A 27,358-nucleotide genomic window follows, 5' to 3' on the forward strand; every position below is an offset into this window, starting at 1 on the left:
CCCAAAAGTTTTTGTGCTACTATAATGACCGATGATTCAAATGGCAAATTCAACTTGCCCTGCCCCACACTGCACCAAGCTAAAAGGTTTATGTTTCAGGAAGTCAACTAGAGTTGGTTCTACCACTACTCTCCACTCTTTCCCTTTACAGATTTATTTTATTTTTAACTGTGTATGTGGAGACTGGGTACATGTGAGGGCAGTGCCCTCAAAAACCAGAAGAAGTCAGATCTCTTGGAGCTGGAGTTACAGGCAGTCGTGAGCTGCTCAACATGGGTTCTGGGTACTGAATGCCAACGTTCTGCAAGAGCTGTACATACTCTTAACTGCTGCACTATCTCTCCATCCCGTCCAATCCATTTTCTCAGAGAAAATGCTTCCTACCAATCCTGAGGCAGGGTCATATAGCCATCTAAATCTCCTCCAAAGCCTTTGTGTTCTTCTGCCCTGGACCCCAACTCTCATCCTCTCTTAATGTGTGGATGAACATCAATTCTTGCTTCTGTTTTCCTGGCCTCTTCTCCCTCTGTGCTCTGGTTTTCCTCTTTATCCAAATCACTGCTCTAGAGAGAGAAAGAAAGAGACATGGCGATTGTGAGGGGAGAAAACAAGAATTCCAGAAGACCCTTGCTGAGCACCTGAAAGGATGACGATCATGAAAACCCTTGAGAAGTCCCACCCCTTGCATCCTGGCCACTCACCTATCTTCTGGAAGATTCCTCACAGCTGTCTTGGACCTGCCACCAGCACTAACTGCTGTATCTTCACAGCACAGCATCCAGCAGCTCCTTTAAGCCTTACACCCCTTCCCTCTCGTTGGCCCATCTCTCCCAATCACCATATGTCTGAATACCACCCATCAAACTCAACCTCACATGTGACCTAAATTTGAAAAGGAGGAAAAGAAATGAAAATTACCTAAAACGCACTTCATTCTAGGAACTTCTTATCTCCTCTGACCCTTCGAAGTTAGGCAGATAGATTTTTATCATGCACATTATGTAGTTAAGAGAACAGGCTCAAGCAGGCATGTGATGACAAGCTGGAACTCAAACCCCAAGTCTGTTAACATCAATATCTATCTCCTTGACCACCATATCATTTTACTTCAAAATCCAATACAGTCACCCTGACCTCATATGCCTCCCAAACTACATCTCAAGCCCAGTGCAGAGGATGGCTTGGATGAAGCCATCCATAGCATACCTAAGGAGTGTCCAAGTGATTCCAATATGGACCCAGGACTAAGGACCACTTTTCACTCAATCTCTTCCTTCATCACTGCAAAACTATCTCTTAATACCTCAGATCTCCCACATCACTTTGTTTCTACCTCCAGCCACATTATTTGTTCGCTCATTGGATCAACCATTCAACAGGTCCTTGTTGATCCCCTACAGCGTGGTTCAGGGTGCTCAGGAAACACCACGGCCATCTACATCAATCAAGATGATGCTCTCCATCCTCATGGAGCCTGATCTCCAAGAGAGAACAAATATGAAAGGCAAAACAAACTCTTTTAAAGCAAAATATAGAAGAATATCTTTGCGACTCGGGCATGAATGTATTTTTCATTTAAGGTACTTAAGGCAGAAATCATTAATGAAAAACTGATCAGTTTGACATTTAAATATTAACCTCATTTTCACCAATAGACACTATTAAAAAGTAAAAAAAAAAAATGGGGGAATGCCAGGACCAGGAAGTGGGAGTGTGCGGGTTGATGAGCAAGGGGAGGAGATAGGGGAAAGGTGGTTTTCGGAGAGAAAACCAGGAAAGGGGATAACATTTGAAATGTAAATAAAGAAAATATCCAATAATAAAAAAAGTAAGAAGATGAGCCACAAACTAGGAGCCCATACTTATAGCATGTATGTTTTATAAGAGGATCTCAGATATGAGGAGCTCCTACAAGGAAACATGAAAAAATAAATACCCCACTGTAGAGTAATGTATGTATTTTATCCAAGAGTACATACAAGTAGCCAGTCAACATTTAAAAAGATTATTTGGCTCATTAAAAATTAGAAATGTGGAAATTTAGCTGCAACAGGATACCATTTTACACCAAATGGACCTTTAATTGAAAGTCTGCCTACACCAAGTATTGCCAAGAATGTGGTGAGACTGGGGCTGCTTCGAAACTGTCAGTGGGTGTGTGTTGCTGGCATTCACAGCAAAATACAGTAAGTCCATGATAGGTGGACCAGGAGATGACATAGGACCATAGAGAAGGTGGAGCAGGAAAGGCTTCCTGAAAGCTGAATCTCTGGCAAGGAAGGGTGTTCCAGGCAGAGGGAGGATGGGTGTGCTCTATTCAGTGTCAAATAAAGGAGCATGCTTAGCCCAAGTCAAGAAGCCAAAGGCCATTATCAACGAGCTTACAGTCTAAGTCCCAGGGCTTGAAGTGTAACACTCACTCACTCATTTCTTCATTCAGATTGGGGGTGTGTACATGTGTGTGTGTGTGTGTGTGTGTGTGTGTGCACTTGTCCATTCAGGTACATGTAGAAACCATAGGTTAACTTCAGGCATCTTCCCAGTCTATTTTCTTAACCTTACTTATTTATGTATGAGTGTTCTGTGAGCATATATGCCTACATGCCAGAAGAGGGCGTCAGATCCCATTGCAGATGGTTGTGAGCCACCATGTGGTTGCTAGGAATTGAACTCAGGACCTCTGGAAGAACAGTCAGTACTCTTAACTACTAAGCTATCTTTCCAACCCTCCGCCCCCCCCCAGACTATTCTTTATATTATTTGTTGGGGTAGAGTCTCTTGTTGAACATGGAGCTTGATTTTTCTACTAGACTGATGACCCACCAAGTCACCAAGATTTCCACTTCTCCACTGTGCTTAGTACCAGTATTAGAGGCATACTACCACACCTGGCTTTCATATGGCTGCTGGAGATCTGAACTCAGGTTCTCGGGGCTGTACAGTGAGTACTTTGCACACCGAGCAATCTCCCCAGCTCCTCATTCACTCATTTAGCAAAAAATTCTCTACCGCCAACCATGGGTCAGATCCAATACAGGCTTGCATTCTACATAACTCTATCCATTGAGGAAATCTCACTCTGTCTGTGGGGTAAAGAACAGATTGAAGGTTCTTTTGCAACTAGCAGCAGACAGATCATCTGTGAGGTGAACCCAGGGCCATTTTTCAAGGAAGAGACCATAGATTCGGAGATAGGGTGGGGTGGGAGCTGGGGAGTGGGGAGGCGTGAGACAGAAGGGAGCTGATAGGATGGCTGATTCATTGTGACATCAGAGTGATGTGTGAGAAGACAGGAGGCGCCATAGTCAAATATCAGGTGGGCGTTAGGATATACACGGATGTATTAGCTTGGTTTCGCTATAACAAGACACACGAGGCAACCTCTCTTATAAAGAAAAGACATTTATTTAAGTTGAGGCTCTGACAATTTAAGGACATGATGCCAGCATCAGCTCAGCTCTGGCAAGAAGGTCATAACTTCAATAGCAAGGACACACAGAGATGACATTACCAATGAGACACCAAAAGCAACTCAGGCTCTGGCTACAGCAAAATATGCTTCCCTTAAAAAGCAACTCAAGGGTCCCCATAGGGTAACCAGCAACCCTTGTGAGAGCTTTCAATGACCTGTTGGCTTCACCACCAGGCCTCAGTGCTCCGCATCCTGAGATGCCCATGCCTGGGAGAAAGGGGAAGCACACACTCAAACCAAATCAAAATCAAAACAGTGAGCTAGTATTCAAAGAGGGAAGCAGGCGTGGACAGAATGTGCACTTCAGAATCCGGAAAGGGTCAGCAGAAGATACTACTGCAGGAGGCAGGCAAGGAAGGGTCCACACAGAGAGAGGTGAGGTGGCATTGCAGAGACTGAGGCAGGAAAGATCAGAGTCTAAGAAGAAATGAAAATGGTTCATGATAAAACTCTGCTGGGGAGTCAGATCTTACACCACACCGAGTGAGCTCTGACTGAGGCCGATGGTCATCAGAAGGATTGGATTAAGTGTGCTGAGAGCAAGGACGGTGGGGGCTGAGAGACGAGAGGGACATCCAGGGAAGCGCCTTCCTTTTGGTTTCTCTGTTGTTTCTGGTTTTTTGTTTCTCTTGGATTTTTGTTTGTTTGTTTGGTGTGTGATGTAAGTGGGTGTGGTGAGAAATCGCATGCCAGTCGAGTACAGAGTTAAAATAGAGTAAGAAGCGGGAACAGTAAAGTCCCGGAGAAGCAGAGTTCCGTCTCAGCCTCTCGTGTTGGATTCGATTCAGTTCTGCCATTCAGCATCCACAGTTACAGTAGTGTAAATCCCACACATTCAAAAGCATGCTCTCAGTGAGACTGCCCCTCCATCGGGTCTGAAGCTCATTCACCATTTTTAACAACTGGCTCTAAGTTGAAGGAGCCTCGCAACCCCTTAAAATATAATGAATTGCTTAGTAAGACTCAGAGCTCAGGAGCATTTATATTTGTCACAATTCTTTTACAAAGGACACCAATCAGATGGGCTAGCCCAATGGCCAGATACAGGGAGAAAGATCAAGTAAAGAACAGGCTTCTATACTCGCTTGCTATGGAATGTCAGTGTTCTCAGAAAAGTGTACCCCCATCCAGGAAGCATCTGCAGGCTCCAAGAACCAGGTGTTGGGATTGGGGGCAGGGTTATGTAAGAAAGACAGATGGAGTCTCCGGTCACTGAACGAATTCAGTCTTCTCTAAGGATCTAATGATGAACTGATGTCAGTGGCTCCAGGCCACCAATCATGTATTTGATTTTTATAAAGTCTAGACCCCGTTTTGAAGCTACAGAGGCATTGGAATTGGAAGTAGATTCCTAGGCGGTGAGCACAATGAATGAACTTTTAAAATATAATGTTCTTATTAATTTTTGATAACTTCATACATACACATGTATTTTTTATCATAATTTATCATATTCACTCTTCAAGCCCCACCCTGATCCATGCTGGAAGGCCGAGCAGCTTGACCTTGTGCAGGTCTTGTGCAAGCAACCATAGCTATGAGCTCGAATCTTATCATATCCATTAAACACTGTCTTGGTACAGTCCTCCTAACTTCTGGCTCTTACAGTTTTCCTACCTGTTCTTCCAAGATGGTCCATGATCAGTTGTGAGTTCCTTCATTAACTGCTGCCCACTGAAGCACTTTGCTCTTTATCTGACTCTCTCTCTCTCTCTCTCTCTATATATATATATATATATATATATATATATATATAGTCATTGGGCTAGCTTCAAGCTAATTAATTCTTACGTTATCAAAGATATTCCTGCTGCTTAGAAAATCCCAAGGGCTTTAGAAGTAGCATATTAGTAAGCTAGAGCAAAGACCAAAGAAATTCTGTATTAGATAATAGTCGAAGGCTCTAAGCCTGCATAAGAGGCAGATAGGCTGCAGAGCTTCTGCTACTTTGGCAGTGTGATGGTTTGTATATGCTTGGCCCAGGGAGTGGCACTATCTTGAGGTGTGGCCCTGTTGGAGTAGGTGTGTCACTGAGTGCGTGTGTTTTAAGACCCTCATCCTAGCTGCCTGGAAGTCAGTATTCTACTAGCAGCCCTCAGATATAGATATAGAACTCTCAGCCTCTCCAGCTCCATGCCTGCCTGGATGTTGCCATGCTCCTGCCTGGATGATAATGGACTGAACCTCTGAACCTGTAATCCAGTCCCAATTAAATGTTGTCCTTATAAGAGTTGCATTGGTCATGGTGTCTGTTCATAACAGTAAAACCCTACTAAGACAGACAGTAAAACAACAGAGGCATGAGGGGAAATGCCAAGAGTGCCCCCTTCCATGGTTCAGTATAAAAAAAAATAATAATAATGTCAGGTTTGCAGGACAATAGTATGTAAAATTGCTGCTGTGGACAGGAATCTCTGCAGGACTGATGAGCAGAGGGAGAGCCAAGTGAGCAGCACGCATTGCTGAGGGGAGGCAGCTTCTTCCAACAGCCCGCAGCAGCCCCAGCAGGGACAGGGCGAATGCAGATCATACATATATACGACCCAGCCTTGGGTTCTGTAGAATGAGTGCACCAGAAAAGAACTGGAAGGGCTACACGTGAGAGCAGTACAAAGGCTGAAGAGATGGGGTGTGGACATCGAAGGAAGGAAAAGCAGAAAGGCAGCCTGAGAACACGGATGCAGATGTGTAGGAAGCTCTGATAAGAACACAATGATGTATTGAGATTGTGTGGGTGAGAACTCTGGACCACTGGAGAATGTGGTCACAGATGAGAGTGGGTATGCACGTGGGTCTGTCCCAAGGGCTCTGGGGGCAGCAAAAAGAGAGAACCTGTGTTCAGTACCTACTTTTATCTTTTTATATTGAAGATAGTAAGTTCCCCAAAGGGAGATTGCATGTTTGACTCCTCTGTTTGAAGACTAAATGGTGTTAGGCTGTAAAGAGTGCTGGAAAACCCAGGATGCCTCTGAGTAGAGAGGCCAAGGAAAGTGACGTTGTTCCACTGAGACAAAAGCCCTAGGGCCACTGATGCATCACTAATTTCCCCCATCTCCACTGCAGCCATAGGTGATACTCACTGGTCATACACAGGCTCACACATAACCAATGGTACCTGTTGGTGTGTCAGAGGTGCAACAGCAAAAGTGGAAACAAGGTCATATCCATTAGCAGGGACAGAATGAGGAGAGGAAGAGGCAAAGAAGTGCCTCCCCGTGTCCACAATGTTTCGTCTTTCTGAAGTGTTTTCCCTTGTGGGACTTTGTCTAGCATTATAATGGCAAGAGTTCATGTTATAAATATCAGATAATCCCAAGGAAATGGGATTCCATAGGCAAAGACTCGAGTGAGGACGTTAAGGAATAGAAAATTAGCAAGCAGAAATGTCAGAAGTCGGCGAATTCTGGCCAAGCTTGGCAACAAGCCCTTTGCTAAAGGCAAGTCATGTGAGCAGACAGTTCCTGGGAAATGAGGCAAAAGGTAGAACCAGACAAAATATCAGGACTGATCAGTTCTTGTTAAACTAAACCTCATTCTTTACTAAAACTAGCTTTCGTAGCCCTAGGGCAAGACTCAGGGAATTTCCTAAAGCCCAGTCAGGGCATGTTTGTCAGTACAAGAGCTAAGTGCTCTGACAAGCAGTCGGAGTAAGCCAGTAAGAGAAACATGGGCTCAGAAAGAACACCGAGGGCTTACTCTTCTCCATTCCATCCCCATGTGTTCCATTGCCTGCACTGCCATCGGTAAGATGACAGGAGAGGCACCAACTCCCAGTAGCTAAGCAAATTCTGCTGAGGTTTACAGCCCAGGGTGACACTGAATTCCATAGTCCCAGGATGTCGCAAGAGCAGGATGTAGCACCAGGCCCTCCTCTCCACATGAATACCTAGTGTGGGCAAGAAGAATTGGCATTGGAAGTCAAGCACCTGTCCTAATCTCTAGCAAGCCTCACCCCGTGACTATCAGCTAATGTTGGGAATTTGGATAGAGGGCTAAACAGGTCTTCAGGAGCCTAGAAGCTGCTGTGAGGTAGGAGTCTATTGGAAAACATTGCAGTTGTGGCTAGCAAACAGTTTCAGAAGGAACACCCATGTGGAAGTAAGGGAAGACAGACAAATGTGCAATGTCAGCTAGAGCCACACAGTCTACTGTCAGGAGCCATTTTGCCTGCTTCTGTGAAAGCCTGTGTGTCAGGCAGAGTCAAATCAGGCCAGGCTCTGCTGGCAGAGTTCCTGGCCTGCTGACGCATGGACCGATAAGAGGGGCTACATGTGAATCTCAAGGAGAAGGGATGAATGTCCTGTTAATCTCGGAGGAAGGAACGAGGAGGAATTGGGAGGCCTCCAGATGGATACAGATATCAAATGTACCTCAGCCATTGTCTCTGCTGGCTTGTGACTTTGTTTCCCACGATACTGCAAAGTATATAAAACCTACGAGAATTAAACTCGAGGCTGCCGCAGTACTGACTGGGCAGTCCTCCCGATTTCTAACTTCTGTCTCTGAGTCTTCTTTTCCTTCTTTCCTATAATTCTCACTCTCCCCTCAGAGGACTGCTTGATTTCATACTAGCTAGAGTTGTACAGTCTACCAGGCAGGACCCAGGGTTATGACCCTCCCACTCAGGGACACTGAATACTCAGGGACTCTCAATACTTTCCAGGACTTACATTTTCCAGAGCACAGGAAATAAAACTCTAGGCAGGAGTCGCTAAGACTACAAAGTGAGAAGCTGAATGGAAAATGTCCCTTTCTCCAGTCTTTGCAATATTTTAATCACCCATGTAGTAAGAATTTTGGTTTCTTTTTTTAAAGATTTATTTATTTTTATATGAGTACTCTGTAGCTGTCTTCAGACACACACCAGAAGACTGCATCAGATTTCATTACAGATGGTTGTAAGCCATCATGTGGTTGCTGGGAATTGAACGCAGGACCTCTAGAAGAGCAGTCAGTGCTCTTAACCACTGAGCCATCTCTCCAGCCAGAATTTTGGTTTCTTTTTTAAAAAAAAAAAAACAGTTATGCAGTCGGGCATGGTGGCACACGCCTTTAATCCTAGCACTCAGGAGACAGAGGCAGGCGGATATCTGAGTTTGAGGCCAGCCTGGTCTACAAAGTGAGTTCCAGGACAGCCAGGGCTACACAGAGAAACCCTATCTTGAAAAAAACAAAACAAAACAAACAAAAAACCCACACCAGTTATGCTATATGGAAGCATGGTTTTGTTTTAGTCCCATGTGTGGGCTGTGGGGCTGCTTCAGACTGTCCACAGCAGCTAACTATGATTTGTCTCATGCACTGGCAAGAGTGTGATTCTGCCAGCTGAAAATCGTTTGTATCTGGAATTCTGGGGACTCTTCAGCGAATATAAAAATGCCAGCGCCCTGAGAGAGGTGGCAGCTGCTGGTCCCTTCCTGCTTGCCCCTGCTGCTGCTGCTGCTGCTCTTGCTGAATTGTTGGCTTGCTATTTGCTGGATTACTGCTGGCTGGAGATCCTGACTACAAAGATTGGACTTGCCCCACGGAGCTTGAGACCCCTAATCAGCAGGAAGTAGTCTAAAGAGATGTATACTCCCTTTCCTGTCTAACCTTCTTTCTCTCCTACTAGTGTTAGGTGTTGGAAGGGATTAGGCTGGAGAAAGGTGGTAGCTATAAGAACCTAATAAAGTAGCCAAAAAGCAGTTTGCCCTCAGGACATAATATAAATAAGTTTGAGGAAGCCTTCTGTGAGATTGTCCCTGCTCTCTCCCACTCTTCTTCCAGGCCACAGCCCAAATATGAATGGAGGAATGAGTAGATGGCCCCATTTGTCAGGAAACTAGTCCCAAATGGAAGCCAAGGTGATGGCAAGATTGTGGCTGGTTTTTTATTTCATCAGTCCACATTCATGGGACATTGGCTCCAGTCATAGCTACAAGCAAGGAGATCTCGCCCCATGTAGTTCCTGTACAGATAAGGCTTCCTGAGAAAGGCGTGCTGATGAACACAGACAGAAAGCATCCTCCACTTGGCTTGTCACAGGGAGGGGAAGCATGAGATGAATCTTGAAGGACTGAGTAGGCCCGAATGACAAGGAAGGGAAAGATTTTAGCAGGATCACAGGTTGTGCAAAAGCACAGACAACAGAGAGAATGTACTATTTAGGGAGCTGCAAATAGCTGGGAGAGGCTAAAGCCTGGATAGGAGAAGAGAGCCTGGGAGTTCACGGCAGGCTTTGTACAGCATGTTCATGTTTAGATCTGACCGCACAGGAGCTGGGGAACCAAGCAAGAGATTACTGGCCTCCGATCTGCTTGTTGGATACAGCTCCAAGGCTGTTTAGAAAGGAGATGAAGTTTCCATTGCAATCAAGGGATTCAAGTAGCATATGGTTTAAATGGCTGGAGCTAAAATGGAGATAGCTTCAACTACAACGCAGTAGTCAGTAGGGATAGAGAGAAATTTACCCACACAAAAGAACAGCTTAATCCATGGATAGTAGGTTTGAGATGAATAGATAAGTCCTTGGGGTGGTGGCGTTTGGAGAACAATTTATAGTTGAAGTAAGTTCTACAGTGATTGAGGAAGCAAGGCATGGATAATGGAGCTCTTCTCCCTTTTGCTCTTACATATACACTATACTTTCATTGAACTTAACACTTTAATATTTTAAACAAAAATTATTTTATATAATACCAAAAAACTTAAGAAGGATAGTTTTATCATTACAAATCAATACCTCTTTCCTGGAACATTATACCAAGCATTGCTAGATATTAAAATTTGTATTTAAGACTGGACATTGTGTGACTACCTCACTGATGTCTATGAGATATTGGCAGATTGTCTAAACTTAATAATGTCAGTAAAGAACGGAGCCCATCCCAGAGCCTGGTGAGTTTTAGGCTATATATCAATAATCCTGTCTTGTCTTCACAGTAAGGATTAAGGTCTGTCTACCATCAGACTCCTTCATCCCACACTACTCAGTCATATCAGTCACCCAGAGTCTAGTCCTGGACCTGATCAAGACACCAACAAATTCTGAGTGGCCCTGCTGATAACTTTCTCTTGTTTGAGATGGAAAACTCTGCTCCATCCAACAAGGAGGAGGTGACTGGAGACATGAACTTAACATCGTCCTAGAGGGGAATGGCCAAACCACCTCCCATGAAGTAAAAACCAGAGAGATGAAATAGGCAGATCAGACATGTTAGGAATAGTTTATCATAGATGGGAGGGCCCCAAGTCCATAAAGAAAAAACATTATTCCAAAGGCATAAACCCTGAAGAGATTTTCTTTTTTTAGCAGAGAAGGAGAAAACAAACGGACATCCATAACCAAGGCTGCCAGTCACAGGCGAGGAAGTGAATCGGAATAAGGAAGAAGCTCGGAAAAGGGGAAGGAAAACAACCCACGACTAATTTGGAAAGTCCCAGTGTTGCCCCCAGAGACAGAAAGAAACAAATTCACACAACATGTCACCCACTGAAGGGCAAAGAAGAAAGGTATGGAATGGAGTTGGCCCCCATGTCAGCAGCACAGTGTAGAAACACAGGAGCAGAAGTCCTGAGATGTACATCTCTAGCCAGCAATCCTGCTTAGAATACGACTGTGTCTATAAGAAAACGGTCCAGCAATGGGTTCTGTGTGGACAGGAGGAGGGGCAGTAAGTGGTCAGAGCAATTAAACGTGCAGTAGAGCAGTTCTAGATAATACTTAGAAGTCATTATGGAGGTTGGGGTGATGCAGCAGGGGAGTGGCTGATAGTAGGTACTGCATAAGGGCCATTACAAAACAAAACAACAAAACAAAACAAACAAACAAAAAAACGATTGTTTCTAGTTCGCATCCAAGAAAAATGGTAAAATGCAATGGTGTGGAAACAAGACTGTGACCTAAAATAAGCAGACAATCCACTGAGGCCTGAGGGAGGGGCGGGGCAGACCCTGCCGTTGTCCAAACAGGGAAGCGAAACAAGAAGACTGAGAATGAAAACCCAGTTCAGATTGACTTCATCAACCAGGATTGGACTTGGGGAGTCTGGTGACAGGAGGATCATTGCCAGCATATTTAAAACACAATACAATTTGGGGAAAAGTTTCCTGGTTAATAGGATCCCCAGTGCACAGGAAAGCATAATTATATTGAAACTTGATTTAGGGTATATGCCATTCCTTCCAAGAAGATGGGTGGTAGAGATAGGCTACCTGGACTAGCTTAAGGGTCTAAGGATCTAAGGGTCTGTTCTGGTCTTGATCATACAGATAGTGTAGAAGTCATTTGGGCTATTAACCAACTCTGGTCCTGATTGTAGGAGCTTGCTATGGCCTGGCCCAACAGATAATGTAGATCACCAGGCTGTTAATCACCTCCAACTCTCAGCTTTCTGGGTGGGAAAACAAGTTTTATATCTAAGCCTTTGAAGGAACAGACCTGTGTGCTTAACATTCTTGGTTTCTCTGGAGATCTGGGGACATAAGGATCTTCCTGCTGTGCTCCCAACAGAAGTGCATTAAATTATGCATTCGTTATGGCTGCTCTTCTGAAGCAATAGCAAAATCATTGCACCTGAAAGAAACCCCCATCTGCCCTTTTAGAAAGCATTCGCGGGTGCTGGAGAGATGGGCACTCTTGCAGAGGACTCAGATTCATTTCCAGAGCTTCTACGGTAGCTGCCAACTGTCTGTAACTCTGTTCAAGGGTCTGATGCCACAGTGCACATGTGTCCATGCAGGCAAAGCACTCAAAATCATTACAAATAAATAAATAAATCTTTTTGTAACATATTTCCAGAACCCTCAGATAAGTAGTGCCAGAGCCCCATGTTCATGGCATTTTCACCTACTGGGAAAAAGGACAGAAAGACATGCACCCAGCCACCTAGAGCTGTTTCTGCTAGATGCAAAGGGAAGCCATGCTGTCAGTGGCCTTCCAAAGGTAGCACAACTGCTTGTTCAACCAAAGCGAGAAAGCAGAGACAAGATGGCGGTGGCGGCGGCGCAAGGCGGGAGAAGCGGAGAAGCGGTGGTGGCAGAGGCAGAAGTGGGGCTGGCGCCGCCCCAGCTGTGGGACAAGCAGCAGGCGCAGTGGTTTGTTGGATAAGTGGAAGATTGATGATAAGCCTGTGAAAATTGATAAGTGGGATGGATCCGCTGTGAAGAACTCTCTGGATGACTCTGCCAAAAAGGTACTACTGGAAAAGTACAAGTACGTGGAGAACTTTGGTCTCATTGACGGTCGCCTCACCATCTGTAGCATCTCCTGCTTTTTTGCCATCGTGGCTTTGATTTGGGATTACATGCATCCCTTTCCTGAGTCCAAGCCAGTTTTGGCTTTGTGCGTCATATCCTATTTTGTGATGATGGGGATTCTGACCATTTATACCTCATATAAAGAGAAGAGCATCTTTCTTGTGGCCCACAGAAAAGACGCTACAGGAATGGGTCCTGATGATATTTGGCAGCTGTCCTCCAGCCTCAAAAGGTTTGATGACAAATACACCTTGAAGTTGACCTTCATCAGTGGGAGGACAAAGCAGCAGCGGGAAGCCGAGTTCACCAAGTCCATTGCTAAGTTCTTTGACAACAGCGGGACATTGGTCATGGAGGCATGTGAACCTGAAATATCCAGACTCCATGACAGTCTTGCCACAGAAAGAAAAATAAAATAGCCAATTCTAAAAGCTCTCCTTCTGCTGGATCATACGACTCACTGGTGGATAGGGGAGGAGACATAAAGCTTAAGCTTGGTCAAATAAGAAATGTTGAAGATGCCCCTGTCTAATCCACCCTGGATGAATAGAGTTTCCTAGTTCAGATATGCAGCTGTCCCTTTGATGGTTGTAGCCTCCCTGGTCTGCTGAGTGGTTTTCTGTTGCTTTCCTTAAGGAGCATTTTTGTAAGAGTTAAGCATACTTTTTCCTTTGTGCTTAATAGTACTTTATGCAGTCTAGCTTTGTGCCATGCAGCGTTTGAATGCTCAGTTCTTAAGAACTACTAACCTTGCTGGGGCACAGTAGTGTTCACCCAGAATCCCAGCACTTCCCAGGCTGAGGAAGGAGGAATGAATTTGAGGCCATCCTGGGCTGTAGAGTCAGGCCCTGTCTTGGGGAGTGAGGATTGTTAACTTGTTGCTGAGTTTGTATTGACCCCTGCATCAGCAACTATTTCCTTAAATCCAGGATACAACTTATTAAGTATGACAGCTTTCCTTTACATGCCATTTTGTGTGTGTGTGTGTGTATATATATATATATATATTTGACTTGGGGAGAATTATTTTTTACAAAAATTCAAAATAGCTGTTTAATTTGTTTAAAATAGACCTACCTGTTACTTTTTGTGCTCTTAACCAATTAAAGAAGCCAGTGGCATTTTTAGTTTTATGTTCTCTGTTTTCCACTCCTATGTTCCTCTTGATTTGTGTGTGCCCTTTATTAACTGCCATTTTCTAAAATTTTTTCTATAAATGAAAGAAGATGTGAAAAAAAGAGAGAGAGAGAAAGCTGTTGGAGACCATTGTAAAGAGATCATCTTGTGTATTGTATGGATGCCTCATCTGTCAATCAAAAAGCCTATGGCCTATGGCTTCTGCAGGAAATAGAGGTGGGAAGACAACTGGAGGAGGAAGAATTCTGGGAAAGAAGGAGAGGAGGGGGAACTTGGAAGGAGGTGAGGAGATGGACACAGGGCACCTGAGCACAGCTAATCAGCCATGTGGCAAAATGTAGGTTAAAATAAATGGGTTATCTGTAGTTAGGATCTAGTTAGAGTAGAGGCCAAGGTATTTGGAAATATTATTTGAGTCTGAGTCATATTTCTGGGAGCATGGGGCTGGGAGGCAGAACCAGGCCTAACTTCTACAGACCGTGTATTACAAGGCTCACATCCCAGTCCCTTCGTTTAAGTTTCCCTTACTCTAGATAAGGGAGGGAATTAAATCTTCACTGGAATCTGTCTACACCTTTTCTGAACTCTTGGGTCCAAAAAGAGAGCAGGCTACCTGGAGATGAAGTTGGAGAAGGGCAGAGTCCTTGAAACTGAAGATCATGAATGGATGTGATGATGTACACCCATAATCCCAACTGAGACAAAGGATCTTAAATTTAAAGCCATCCTGAACAGTGTGACTGTTTGGTTCAGTGGGTAAGGTGCTGGCTATGCAGCCTGTTGACCTGAGCTTTATTCCCGGAAATCATGAGAAGGTGAACAGAGAAACATCTGCACAAAGTTGCCCTCTGCACTTCACATGTGTGCCATACGTACAATGCTACGCAGCATACATACACAAATAATAATAATAATCCAAAACAGAACTGGAGAGTTGGCTCAGCAATTAAGAGCATCGGCTGCTCTTCCAGAGCATTGTGGTTTGATTTCCATCATCACATGGTAGCTTGTAACTACCTGGAAGTCTAGTCCCGGGGAGTTCTGCAGTCACTGCACATACGTGGTGCACATACACGCATTCAAGCAACCCATACACATAATAAAACTTTTTTAAATTAAAAAATAAGTAATTGTAAAACAAACAAGGAAATTTTCATTAAGACCATAGTGCCTAACCCTAAATCCCTAAATCCATTAAGATTAAAAAAATAAAAATAAAAATGAAAAAGGAGAGCCAGAACTATACACACAACATAATTATCATTTCTGATAAACTCCAGAAAAGACCATGGAAAATATCTTAATTAGGGTTACTATCACTATAATGAAACACCATGACCAAAGAAATTTGGGGAAGAAAGGGTTTATTCAGCATACACTTTCACATTACTGATTGTCATTTGAGAAAGTCAGGACAGGAACACAATCAGGGCAGGGACATGGAAGCAGGAGCTGATACAAAGACCATGGAATATTGCTGCTTACTGGCTTGCTTCCTTTGGCAGCCTGTTTTTTTATAGAACCCAGAACCACCAGCCCAGGGCTGGTACCATTCACAGTGAGCTGGGCCCTCTCTTATTGATCACCAATTAATAAAATGCCCTACAAGTCTACCTACAGCCAGATCTTACAGAGGCATTTTCTCAATTGAGTCTCCCTCCTCTCTGATGACTGTAACTGTGTCATTGACATAAAACTAATCAGTACAACTAACCCCTTGTCAACTTGACACACAAACAGACCACTTTCCTTTTTTTAAGATTTATTTATTTATATATTTTATGTATATGGGTGTTTTTGTCTGCATGTACTCCTACACACTAGAAGAGTATATTGAATCCCAATGGGACTACTGTTACAGACACTGTTAGCCACCATGTGGGTGCTGGCACTTGAACTCAGGACCTCTGGATAAGCAGCCAGTGCTCTAAATTGCTGAGCTCAAGGCCCAACATATCACTTTTTAATTAGAACCTTTCTTTTCTCATTTATCCCCAAGATGTTATGTTAATATTTATATCACAATATAAAACATTAACAACTTAAAGGTCCCACAATCCTCACAAATTCAAATACATTAAAAGTTCTCTCTCTTTAAAATAATCAATCTCTTTTTAAAATTTAAGTCTTTTAAAATTCTGTCTCTCAACTTGTGGACTTCTGTAAAATCAAAAATAAATTATATTTCAAGAGAGAAGAAATAGGTCAAAATCGCTATCAAAGCAAAGCAAAACCAAACTCCAAAAGTGTAAATAGTGCATCTTTCAACATCAGAGATGCACTCAAGATCTTCTGGGCTCCTCTAAGGGGCTTGAGTTAACTTCTGCAGTTCAGCCCTCTGTAGCACAAACAGCTCGTCTTTTAGGATCTGGCTGGCTCCACTCCACTGCTGCTGCTGTTCTTGATGGTCATCCCATGGTACTTGCATCTCCAAAATGCTGGGGTCTTCTGCTGCGACTGGGCTGCACTTATACCAGTACTCTCCTGGGCTCTCTTCATGGGGACAAGCCTCAACTGCTCTGCATGACCCTTTCAATCCTGGGCCTTCAGCTGCCACTGAGGCTGTATTGTCAGTGCCAAGACTCAGCTGCTCTTCCATGAACCAGTGTCACCTGGGTGACTCATCCACATGACCAAATTTGGCTGCCGGTGGAGAAATACAACTTTGGCCATCTCTGGAACACAGCTTCTGTGTGCTCTCAGAAAACACTTCCCAGAAGATTTCACCTCAATAATGCTGGACTTTTCTTAGTCACTGCTAATTTCTCAGCTCCAGCTCACCAGCACTGAGTATCTAAGCAAAGCAAAGGTTTCATTTTTAGTGGTTCTGGAATCTTGTTTATCGATGCCTATTCTTCAGCCCCAGCTAATGAGAACCACGGAATCGTAATTCAATATAACAAATGGCCCTGAAGGAGTCCTTAAGCTTCCTTCTGAAGCTTCACAAGTCAGGCCTCCATCTTTGTGTTGCCCTCAACGTCCCTATCTTCCAAGTTCCTAGGAACAGCTCACCAAGAATTGACCGCTCTATGGGTTTTCTTGCACAAAGTCCCAAAGTCCTTCCAAAACAATATGCTCAGGTCTGTCACAGTAATGTCACAGTAAATCTTGGTGCCAATTCATTTTCATGTCGGTTACTATTACTACAGTGAAACTCCATGACCAAAGCAACTTGGGGAGGAAAGGGTTTATTTGCCTTACATTTCCACATCACAGTTTATCATCAAAGGAAGTCAGGATAGGAACTCAAGCAAGGCAGGAACCTGGAACCAGGAGCTGATGCAGCGATCATGGAGGGGTGTTGCTCACTGGCTTGCTCCTCATGGCTTGCTCAGCCTACTTTCTTATAGAACCCAGGACCACCAGCGCAGGGATGGCACCACCCACAACAGGCTGGTTCCTCCCCAAATAAATACCAATTAATAAAAATTTCCTACAGGCTTGCCTACAGACAGATCTTTTGGATGTATTTTGTCAGTTAAGGCTCCCTTCTCTCTGATGATTCTAGCTTGTGTCTAGTTGACATAAAAGTAACCAGGACAGAAAAGACGAGAGGGAAAGAACAGACCCCTAAGGCCTGTGCTAAGTCGTCAACTCAAGGAATAAGACAAGGTCTGGAGAAAGTAGTGAGGACAGTCATTGCTTAGCTCTGTTCTGAGCAAGAGGATAAGTAAAGAAGATGTAGAACACATACATCAACCAGGCCTGGGAGCTCGTGCCTGTGATCTCAGTCCTTGGGAGACAAATGCAGAATTGTCATGTACTTGAAGCCAGTCTGGGCTGCACAGTATTCATAGTTATCACAGCAATAGAAAGTAAGTAAAACAGGTACCAAGGCACTTTCAGCTTTGAAGAAATGCCTGCCTCCATCTTGGAGGAGTGAGATGCCAGAACAAAGGAAACCTTATAGCTTAAAAGTGCTGAGTGTGTCAAGAGCTGAAAAGTTCCCCAAAAGCTAGAGTGCCCATCACCATCCTGGCTTTGCCGACTTCCTCTTTTGCTTTGTTCATTTCCTTTGCCAACATCATCACCAGTATCGTCACCACTAAGCCACACCCCCAGCATAACAATTTCTACAGTGAGTTATTTCTTCTACTCACTGGGGACCAAAAGGGAAGTGTGGTCTGAGAGACAGGGTTTGATATACATATTGTGCAACTTGCCTGCTCTATACGACAAGGGGAGGAAGTTTGGAGCCCAAGCCACAGGCCAGGATGAGGTTTGATAGAACAATGAGTACCAGAGGCATTGCCCAGTGGTTCCAAAATCTCCCTCTAGAAGCAAAAGAATCATTAACCAGATCATTGCCTCCTCCCAGACAAACCTCCTCCCATCTCTTCATCTCTTACTCGCAATTAAATGGCCATTCGTCTTCATGCATGTGCCTTCCTCCAAATCCTCCCAGACAACCACTCCTCTCATGCATCAGACTCGGGGGGGTTTAGGAGTGTTATAACTAGCAGATGGTGAAGAAGATTCTGTAACTAGACTGAGATCAAGGCTCCTGACAAATCATCCAGGGAGAAGAGACTTGGAGCTGACACTCAGGCCCCTAGTTACCCTTCTCTGCCCCCTGGTTTTCACCATCCCTGGTTCAACTCACAACAGCAGACCAAAGGAGTCTCCAATAATCTCTGTCAGGACAGCCCATAAAATCATCAGACCTTCCAGCCCTGCACACAGGCTCTGAGGAAGGTGTTAGTCCCTCCAGGCATAGTTTGAAATGTGGACCCAGTGAAGGCAGAACAGACAAATGAACCAGATGGCCCAGACAGGACCTCTGGATTGTCTACAGAACTAGATAATAAATCTTATAAGACCTTAGTGCTGAGAACTGACCATTGCTCACCAAACTCAAAAGAAACTGAGACCCTGAACCATCTTCAGATTTCAAATCAAACATATAGCTGGTCAAAGGTAGGATTCTTCTGTTTGCCTTCCTGAAATCGAGATGCTGTGAGCCAAAATAGGCAAAAGAAGGCTGCCTAGTAAGTAAACCTTGTTTCATAGTAGAGCCTTGTCTATTCCTCCTGCCAATTCTGTCTGTCTATTTCCCTTCAGTACTGCAGAATAAGCTCAGTAACCAAAACGTACTAGGTACAAACTCATCTGAATGAACACATTGCCAAATTCCTACTCACCCGTGCTAGCTCCTACTGCCTGCATCCATCTGCCAGGCACTGTGAAGACCTGGCTCTAATGGAGTCCACAGACTCTCTGAGGGCTCAACAAAGGAGTTAGGTTTCCACTGAGGAGTCTACTATATCGTAGATGTGCCCAAGAGACTGTATGCAGCATTCATATGACCTGGTTGCTCATTCCATCCAAGCAAGAAGAGCTCCCCTGGGTAAGTTCCCTGGGCTCTCTGAGTTAGCAGTCTAGTGATGCTTGATATTGCCAAGAGACTTGGTCTCCCCAGATCTTATAGAAACAAGAATTTTCCAAAACAATTTTTTTGGGCAAAGACTATCTCTTCACTTTTTAAGATGGACTGTGCTCATGAACAGGCAGATGCCTTGTTCACCACCTTTGCACTGTGCAACTTAATTCAGGCTCATTTTGCTGATCACCTAGCACTGATATGGTTTCAACATGAGACTGGCTATGGTATTATAAGTACCCTGGCAGGGCAGGAAGGCAGGAGTGGGTGGGGGAGTGGGGGAGCATCCTCATAGAGGCAGGGGAGGGGGAGAGGATAGGGGGTTTCCAGAGGGGAGACCTGGAAAAGGGATAACATTTGAAATGTAAATAAAGAAAATATCCAATAAAAGAAAAAATAAGCACCCTGGCATTATCGGACTGCATAGGCTCGCTTCCAGGGTTCCCCGACCCTATGATAAGTCTACACTGATACCTGCATACAGTGTGTGCCCTGACCCACACAAGGAAGCACACGTCTCTCCAGAAGCCCCTGCTAACACAGTTGATGGAGGGCACAGAAGCACCATCCAGTTACCAAACTCCAACTGCAAAGCTCCCTCAGCTTAAGCACAAGGAGGCGAGAGAGGTGACACACTTCTGGGTGTGCATCTACGTGCCTACCTTTGTTCCTCACATCCTGACTTAAAATGTACAGCTAACTCAGGAAAACCCAATATTTTTAATATTGACACCATCTGCACAATTGTCCAGGGGGAAATAATGCCCGTTTCCACCATGATGACACACTTGCGAATGTGTCACCGTCTGCCACCCCTTGCAACTTCCAGGGATTAGAAATTATTTCAGGGTAGCAATAGCCTCTTCCCCTAAGAATTCCCATCAAGCTTCTCCCCCATCCCCCACCCTTCAGTTTTGTTGTGAAATCAGTTAACCCAAGGGAAAATTTCACAGCTCTTCACTTCTGCTTTTTAGGACTATAAAACAAGGGAGGGAAAACAAGTGGACAACAAACCCTTCGGTGGTTCGAGGCATAATAGGCTCATCTGGGATCCTCTTCGGCCAAGCTTCCTTGTGCAAGTAAGACTTTCTCTCTCTCTCTCTCTCTCTCTCTCTCTCTCTCTCTCTCTCTCTCTCTCTCTCTCCCCCACTGATGGGCTTTGGGCTTTTTATTTATAAAAAGTAGCTGTAACTCCATGGTTTATGAAGTACTCTGGAAATGAATGCTGTTTCTATAGCCGCTGACATCTAAAAGGCAGCTCCTGTCTCCTAGGAAAGCTTCTCTATTAGGGTTTGGCTCAGCTGTTGCTTCCTTCCAGAGCATCTTCCTAATGCTGTTCCCTATGTTGTAGTGACTCCCCCACACACCCTAAAATTATTTTCATTGCTACTTCATAACTATAATTTTGCTACTGTTATGAAGTGTAAATATCTGTGTTATCCAATGGTCTTAGGTGACCCCTGTGAAAGGGCCCCTTGACTCCAAAAGGGCCACTGTTCTAGACCTATACAATGGCTCCTCCATTCCTTCATTCCTCAGAGACCAGTTTAGCATGCCTGCCCTGAACTAGAGCTAAGAGAAGGACGCCCCTTGGGGAGCTAACACTGAATGCTCACCCACTTTCTTTCTTCACACAGGTGTCTGAAGCAGCTATGGCAACTGTTCCTGAACTCAACTGTGAAATGACACCTTTTGACAGGTCAGTGGGTACTGAAGAGTGGTCACGTGTCCAGCACTCTGCTTTCAGGAATGGAGGGCTATCTACTTTCAGAGGCCAGAGAGTCCCCAACTCATCTACTTCAGCGGCTATCAGAGTTCAAGCAACCTGGCGACTTAGGTGCTGTCACTACAGGGACTCCTACAGATGCAATGGAAAGAAAAACTTCCACATAGACAGGATAGGAGAACTCCTTTGCAAAGTCTGGCTTGGAAGCAAAGGCATAGAGCTCAGACTTCAGCTAACTCTGCTAGTCTAGAATTTAGGTGTCAGAAGTCAACAGAGAGCACCCAGAGCACCCACTTACCTGGCCCAGAATCTGCTTCTAGACTGTTGCTTACGTAGCGCTGTAGAACTTCCCAGAAGTCTTTGGGAAGCTTTAAGGGTCATGGTAGGCGTGGTCTTATGAACAATGGAAGTCGGAGCTATCTCTTGACCACGTCTGTTTTCATTACAGTGATGAGAATGACCTGTTCTTTGAAGTTGACGGACCGCAAAAGATGACGGTGAGATTCTGAGCTTGGCTCCCAACCTGTGGAGGGAGGGACTGTGGCGTGGGAAAAAAACCCAAACGGGAAGGGATATGGGACTGCCTTGCTCCCAGGCTATTTTGTGATGGGATTATTTTGCCTCTTTCAGTGACACAGACAAGGCAAACCCACACACTGACCTGGCTCCCACACAGCTTCCGTTTACCATAGCCACACACCAAGGCTTGCTGATGGCAATCATGGTGTTTTATGCTAAGAAGACAGTAAGGTCTTCAACATACATTTAGTCCCCCCCTTGAGATAGATGGAGCTTAATCTGACCACTTAAATCAAACTCTGGATCCAGAGGGCATGGCCTTCAGAATTAGCATCTCTCCCTTCTCTGCCAAAGAACAGTTTCGTATGTTCCTGGGGAGATTAAGATAATAAGAAATAAGTGATATAAACAAAAAGTTAGTTAGGATTTTTTAAAATAACCTGTGGCCTTAGACAAGACCTTTAATCGCTGTGTGATCTTAGACAAGTCCCCACTGTGTCCTTTGGGAAACACAGGCCAGAAGATCTCTGAAATGTTGGCGTTCTGTCACAACCTTCCATTCTGAAGTGTTTTCAGTGCTGGCCAAGTCCATCCTAGCACAAGAGCATTTTCCAGACTTGCTCTCACGAAGAGCCATGTTGCATCCCAGCTGTCCCTTCCTATGATGACTGAGAACGCTCTAATGCCACACGGCATCAGTCCAGCCACGTCATTGCCCTGCTCAGGAGGCAGCTGTTTCTCTCAGACCTCTTCCCAATCCCTCAACAGTCTCCCCCAGCTACAAAATCTAGTCCTCGGCTTACATGAATGTATTTTAAGACCACTCTAACTAGTTAGTTCAGCCTTGGGTGTCGCTCCTCACCTTCCCAGCCAGGCTCTGTCCCCCACTGCCTGCTCCAGAACCTGGCTTTCCCTGGGAGCCTCTACTCTGGACAGAAACTTCTCTCCCAATCAACCTTTCCTTTACACTATTGAAATGATCTATCGCTGTCCTTCAAGCTTTGAAACTATTATCATGCCTCAAGGCAACTTTGGTTAGGCCTTAATGTAGTGTTTCTCCAAAGAACAGAAAAGTGGTGACATATTTTACAAACAAAAGCTGTGCTTATAGTGTCTGCTAAATATTCCTATGAGGAAAAGAATGTATGAGAAGCCACTGAGAGCCTGTTGGGTGATCTCCGTTGAATAGACATGAACATACTGTCATGAGAAATTAAATAACATGATGTTTGAGCAGCAAGGATACCAAAAGATGAAAGGTTTAAGTAGGTCTAATTATACAGTGAGGCAAGGTCTGTACAAGAAAGATAAAGTAGAAATGAGGTTTACTATAGAGAATGTCAGGAAGCCTGTGTCTGGTTGCCATGTACCCCTGGGTAGGCCAATTAAATTCTCTGGGCTCCACAGAGACAGGGATTGTAGTTAAGAACTTATCTCCCGGGCCCTTGGTGTTCTCTGGGGTTAATGTAGGAGTCCTCGGGTCTGATGACTTGATGTGCTCACTGCCTGGTTTCTTCACAGGGCTGCTTCCAAACCCTTGACCTGAGCTGTCCAGATGAGAGCATCCAGCTTCAAATCTCGCAACAGCACATCAACAAGAGCTTCAGGCAGGTAGTGTCACTCATTGTGACTGTGGAGAAGCTGTGGCAGCTACCTGTGTCTTTCCCGTGGACCTTCCAGGATGAGGACATGAGCACCTTCTTTTCCTTCATCTTTGAAGAAGGTACTTAATGAGGACTGAGAGCAGACAGCAGACCCTCGCTCTGGTCCTTCTCAGTCCACCTCTCAGAACTCAACGCCCCTCAAGTGCAAGACCCTTAGTGCTAGACATTCCAACCATTAGAAGAAAATGAGGAAACCTCCAAACAAATCAGTTCTATCTTGAGCTGATTAACTCATAAAAAGGCTTTAATGATGCTTACACTTGCAACTCAACCATTGATTTGCAAACTACTTTGGCTTATACTAGAGCTTGCGAATCTCACAATCTCCCAGTTGAGCTGGCCTTATTACTGGCATCGTTTCATGCAAGGACCACTACTGCTAGTCCCTAGTGAATGGTTATAACACTGCAGCTTATCTCACGATGCCAAATCCAATGTTCTTGCCCAGCCCACTCCCAGTGTTTTTAAACCCCCATTAAAATTAGAATAGAATCTTGACTGCACGTGCTTAGGTGTTGCTCAATAAGCCAAATTCTGCTGCTTCGCTTCACAGTGCTTGCATTTCTAATTATCTGCCTAAACAACATCTGCCCTTGGACTTTCAGAGCCCATCCTCTGTGACTCATGGGATGATGATGATGATGACCTGCTGGTGTGCGATGTTCCCATTAGACAGCTGCACTGCAGGCTCCGAGATGAACAACAAAAAAGCCTCGTGCTGTCAGACCCGTGTGAGCTGAAAGCTCTCCACCTCAATGGACAGAATATAAACCAACAAGGTCAGTAGGAGCATCTTGGTTTCCCTTTCTAGCCTCCTGGCAGCCTACTGGGTCCCTGTGTTTTAAAATGGAACACTATGGTCAATATACAAAAAAAAAAAAAAAAAAAAAAAAAGAAAAGAAAGAAAGGAAAAAGAAGGGGAAAGGGAAAGGAAAGAAGGAAGGAAGGAGACAGAGACAGAACGAAAAAGGACCATTTTTCCAGCCCAGTCATATAGGGATAACACATTAGTGTGAAGTCATTTGATGGACATGCAATAACTGCCTGTGGGTTCTTTTTCCCTCATTTGAGGCTGAAATGTAGATGGTAGAGAATTGATATGTCTATTTCTGTTCCCAGTCCTATCCCTCGTGCTGATATCCTTCCCACCAATACCACACAGTTCCTTGTAGGGAGGTTTGCTGACTATCAGGAGCGTACATCTCTCTTCCATAATAACAAGCATTCCAAGTGCGGTCAGGGCCTCTTTAGATGATGGTGTGGACATGGCACCACGCCACCATAACTGAGGGGACAACAGCTAACAGCAGCAGTGTGTGCATCTCCTTTTAGTTTCTGATCTTAGAAGCTTTGAAGGGAGCTGTCTGCTCTGGTCCAGGAGAACAGAATCTTATTGCTTTATACCTTTTAAAAAGAATAATTCTTATTTCTTGATAAAGTCATAAAAGCAGCCAGGGGCCTCCAATTGAGGTACTGTGGCTAAGATCAAAGTGGGGGGTCTCTTTTTGGAGTCACTCTCCCCAACTAATAGAGTTCTACCTGCCTACTGCTCTATTTTCTTCAAAACGTGCTGGCCCCTGGGTCCTTTTAGGAGCACAGCTTTGTTTTCATAGCGACCAAACTGTACTTCTCACGTAGACGGACACACAGCCTGCCAGCCACATAACAGCTTTAGCCCTTAGAGCTTAACAACTAGACACCTTTCGTTCTTCATTGCTGCTCCTAAGAGGTCCTGAGGGAACCCTGGATCGGCCTACTGACCTTGCTACTGTCTATGACTATGACTGTCTAGCGCTGCTAGTTCATATCTTGTGTCTGAGGAAGCTCATTCTGGGTTCACACGGGGGACTGCATAGGCTTTGCCTGTCACGTCTAATGCTTGAGCCCACCCTGCATTGCTGTTCCCTTGACCCAGACTCCTCTCTTTTCTCCAGTGGTATTCTCCATGAGCTTTGTACAAGGAGAACCAAGCAACGACAAAATACCTGTGGCCTTGGGCCTCAAAGGAAAGAATCTATACCTGTCCTGTGTAATGAAAGACGGCACACCCACCCTGCAGCTGGAGGTGAGTCCATCAGTAGAGAAAAGCCTCCCCCACTGCTCAGCGAAGACTCTTTGCCTTTACTTACTTCCCAGACATCCACCTGCCTGACCCGCCAGAAAACATTAGAGGTCTTCTTGACAATTTACATAAATATAGAATAAAATTAGCATAACTTTTAAGTGCACATAAACCTCACTGCCACCATGAGAAATCATTCCTTTTTGATGCTGTTGTCATGTCAGGCCACCGTTATCACCCCCAACAGAAGTCGTAGCATCAAGGATGAAAGAGTTGTATATGGTGACAGTTTTTCCTCCTTTGACAGAGAACAGTTTGGAGAATGCAGTGAAAGGGTTCAACCATCAATCCTCAGACCTGTACTGGCACTTGTGGCATTCCTAACAAAAGCTTCATTTTCAAGCTGATGCCACTCTATCCAGGGATTTAGGGGGAACTGTGACAAAAATGCCTGGAAACTGGGTGCCCTTGGGAGCTTTAATACAATTCTCACCCATATGGTCCTCCCGTGGGATTCAGAAAAAAGATAGCAAAGGTTCCTTCAGTGATTATAGAAAGATGGTGTTCAGCAGTAAAGAATGTGGCCTCAAGTTCCACAACCTCTTTTTCATTCTCTTCTCCAGCAGCCCTGAGAACATGTCTACCGTGGTAGCTTTATCCTTTCTGTCATACATGCAACATGCACACGGACACAGACGTTAACACAATTCTTTTTTCTACTTTTCTGCAGAGTGTGGATCCCAAGCAATACCCAAAGAAGAAGATGGAAAAGCGGTTTGTCTTCAACAAGATAGAAGTCAAGAGCAAAGTGGAGTTTGAGTCTGCAGAGTTCCCCAACTGGTACATCAGCACCTCGCAAGCAGAGCACAAGCCTGTCTTCCTGGGAAACAACAGTGGTCAGGATATAATTGACTTCACCATGGAATCCGTGTCTTCCTAAAGTATGGGCTGGACTGTTTCTAATGCCTTCCCCGGGGCATGTTAAGGAGCTCCCTTGTCGTGAATGAGCAGACAGCTCAGTCTCCAGGGGAATCCTTAGTGATCAGCCAAGCCAGGTCACTCGGGGTCACAAAAAAACATGGCACGATCTGTTCAAAGAGAGCCTGTGTTTTCCTCCTTGCCTCTGATGGGCAACCACTTACCTATTTATTTATGTATTTATTGATTGGTTGATCTATTTAAGTTGATTCAAGGGGACATTAGGCAGCACTCTCTAGAACAGAGCCTAGCTGTCAACCTGTGGGGGATGAATTGAATCTGGACCAGTACATAGCCTGCACTGAGGTCTTTCATTGAAGCTGAGAATAAACAGGTTCCCATGATATGGATGAGAATTTTTATGAATGAAGAACTAGCACATTGCTTTGATGAGTATGAAATAAATTTCACTGAAACAAAAAAAAAAGTTCTGCCTGGCTATTGACTTCTCTCAGAGTTTGCATAGGAAGGAAAAGAGAAATTGGGTCATGAGGATCCTCACTGGAGGTCAGGAAGCCTGATCCTCACTGCTGAGGGCAACAAAGTATCCTAGACATGTCCTTGTGTCTAGGACCTAAACCTTCTCGCTAGCCCTCTCAACATCTTTCCTTCTGTCTGTCTGTCTGTCTGTCTGTCTGTCTGTCTGTCTGTCTTTCTCAAGGATACTTAAGGCCTGGGGAGATGGCATAACCAGTAAAGTGCTTTATCATATGAGCAAGAGGACCTGAATGAGATCCCCAACATCCCTATAAAAACCCTGGCATAGTAGCACACGCCTGTAATCCCAACACTGGAGATTTGGCAACAGGAAGATCTCTCGGCTTGACAGCAGCCATCTACTGGGTATCCACATCTAGCAAGGGACACTGTCTCAAAAATTAAGGTGGAAAATAATTGAGGAAGACAACTGATTTTGATCTCTGGTCTCCACCCCTACACACATGTGAATGCAGACACACAGACAGAGAGAGAGAGAGAGAGAGAGAGAGAGAGAGAGAGAGAGAGAGAGCATATATACACAAAGGGATTTTCATTACACATGATTCGTCAAAGAAATAAGATCAGCTGAAACTTTAAAGGGAGTAAGGTTTGATCCTAAATCATTTAGTTCACAGACACCTGTTTAACAAATGCTGAGCGCCTAGTACAGAGATGAGTACGCTGAGAGTTAAGAATCATCTTG

General features: G+C 44.6%; 1 protein-coding gene and 1 pseudogene across 1 annotated transcript; both read left to right on the forward strand.

Moving 5' to 3' along the window:
* Nucleotides 1–12,440: 12,440 nt before the first annotated feature.
* LOC110290450 (signal peptidase complex subunit 2 pseudogene) lies at nucleotides 12,441–13,128 on the forward strand (annotated as a pseudogene).
* A 7,123-nt stretch (nucleotides 13,129–20,251) lies between these two features.
* Il1b (interleukin 1 beta) lies at nucleotides 20,252–26,602 on the forward strand. The gene is made up of 7 exons (XM_021156585.2): nucleotides 20,252–20,305; nucleotides 20,864–20,925; nucleotides 21,401–21,449; nucleotides 22,993–23,194; nucleotides 23,741–23,914; nucleotides 25,070–25,200; nucleotides 25,928–26,602. The coding sequence occupies exons 2-7, from the start codon at nucleotides 20,879–20,881 to the stop codon at nucleotides 26,135–26,137; spliced, it is 813 nt and encodes a 270-aa protein (XP_021012244.1). The 5' UTR covers nucleotides 20,252–20,305; nucleotides 20,864–20,878; the 3' UTR covers nucleotides 26,138–26,602.
* Nucleotides 26,603–27,358: the final 756 nt, after the last annotated feature.

Source organism: Mus caroli, unplaced genomic scaffold (assembly GCF_978045245.1).
Source record: "Mus caroli unplaced genomic scaffold, Mus_caroli_1 scaffold_2, whole genome shotgun sequence".
Taxonomy (NCBI): Eukaryota; Metazoa; Chordata; class Mammalia; order Rodentia; family Muridae; genus Mus; species Mus caroli.

Excerpts from the sequence above, each read along its gene's own strand:
- Il1b (XM_021156585.2), top strand. The coding sequence starts at position 20,879 with ATGGCAACTGTTCCTGAACTCAACTGTGAAATGACACCTTTTGACAG. Across the intron at positions 21,450-22,992 it reads ACGGACCGCAAAAGATGACG|GGCTGCTTCCAAACCCTTGA; the intron begins GTGAGATTCTGA and ends GTTTCTTCACAG. Across the intron at positions 23,195-23,740 it reads TTCCTTCATCTTTGAAGAAG|AGCCCATCCTCTGTGACTCA; the intron begins GTACTTAATGAG and ends TTGGACTTTCAG.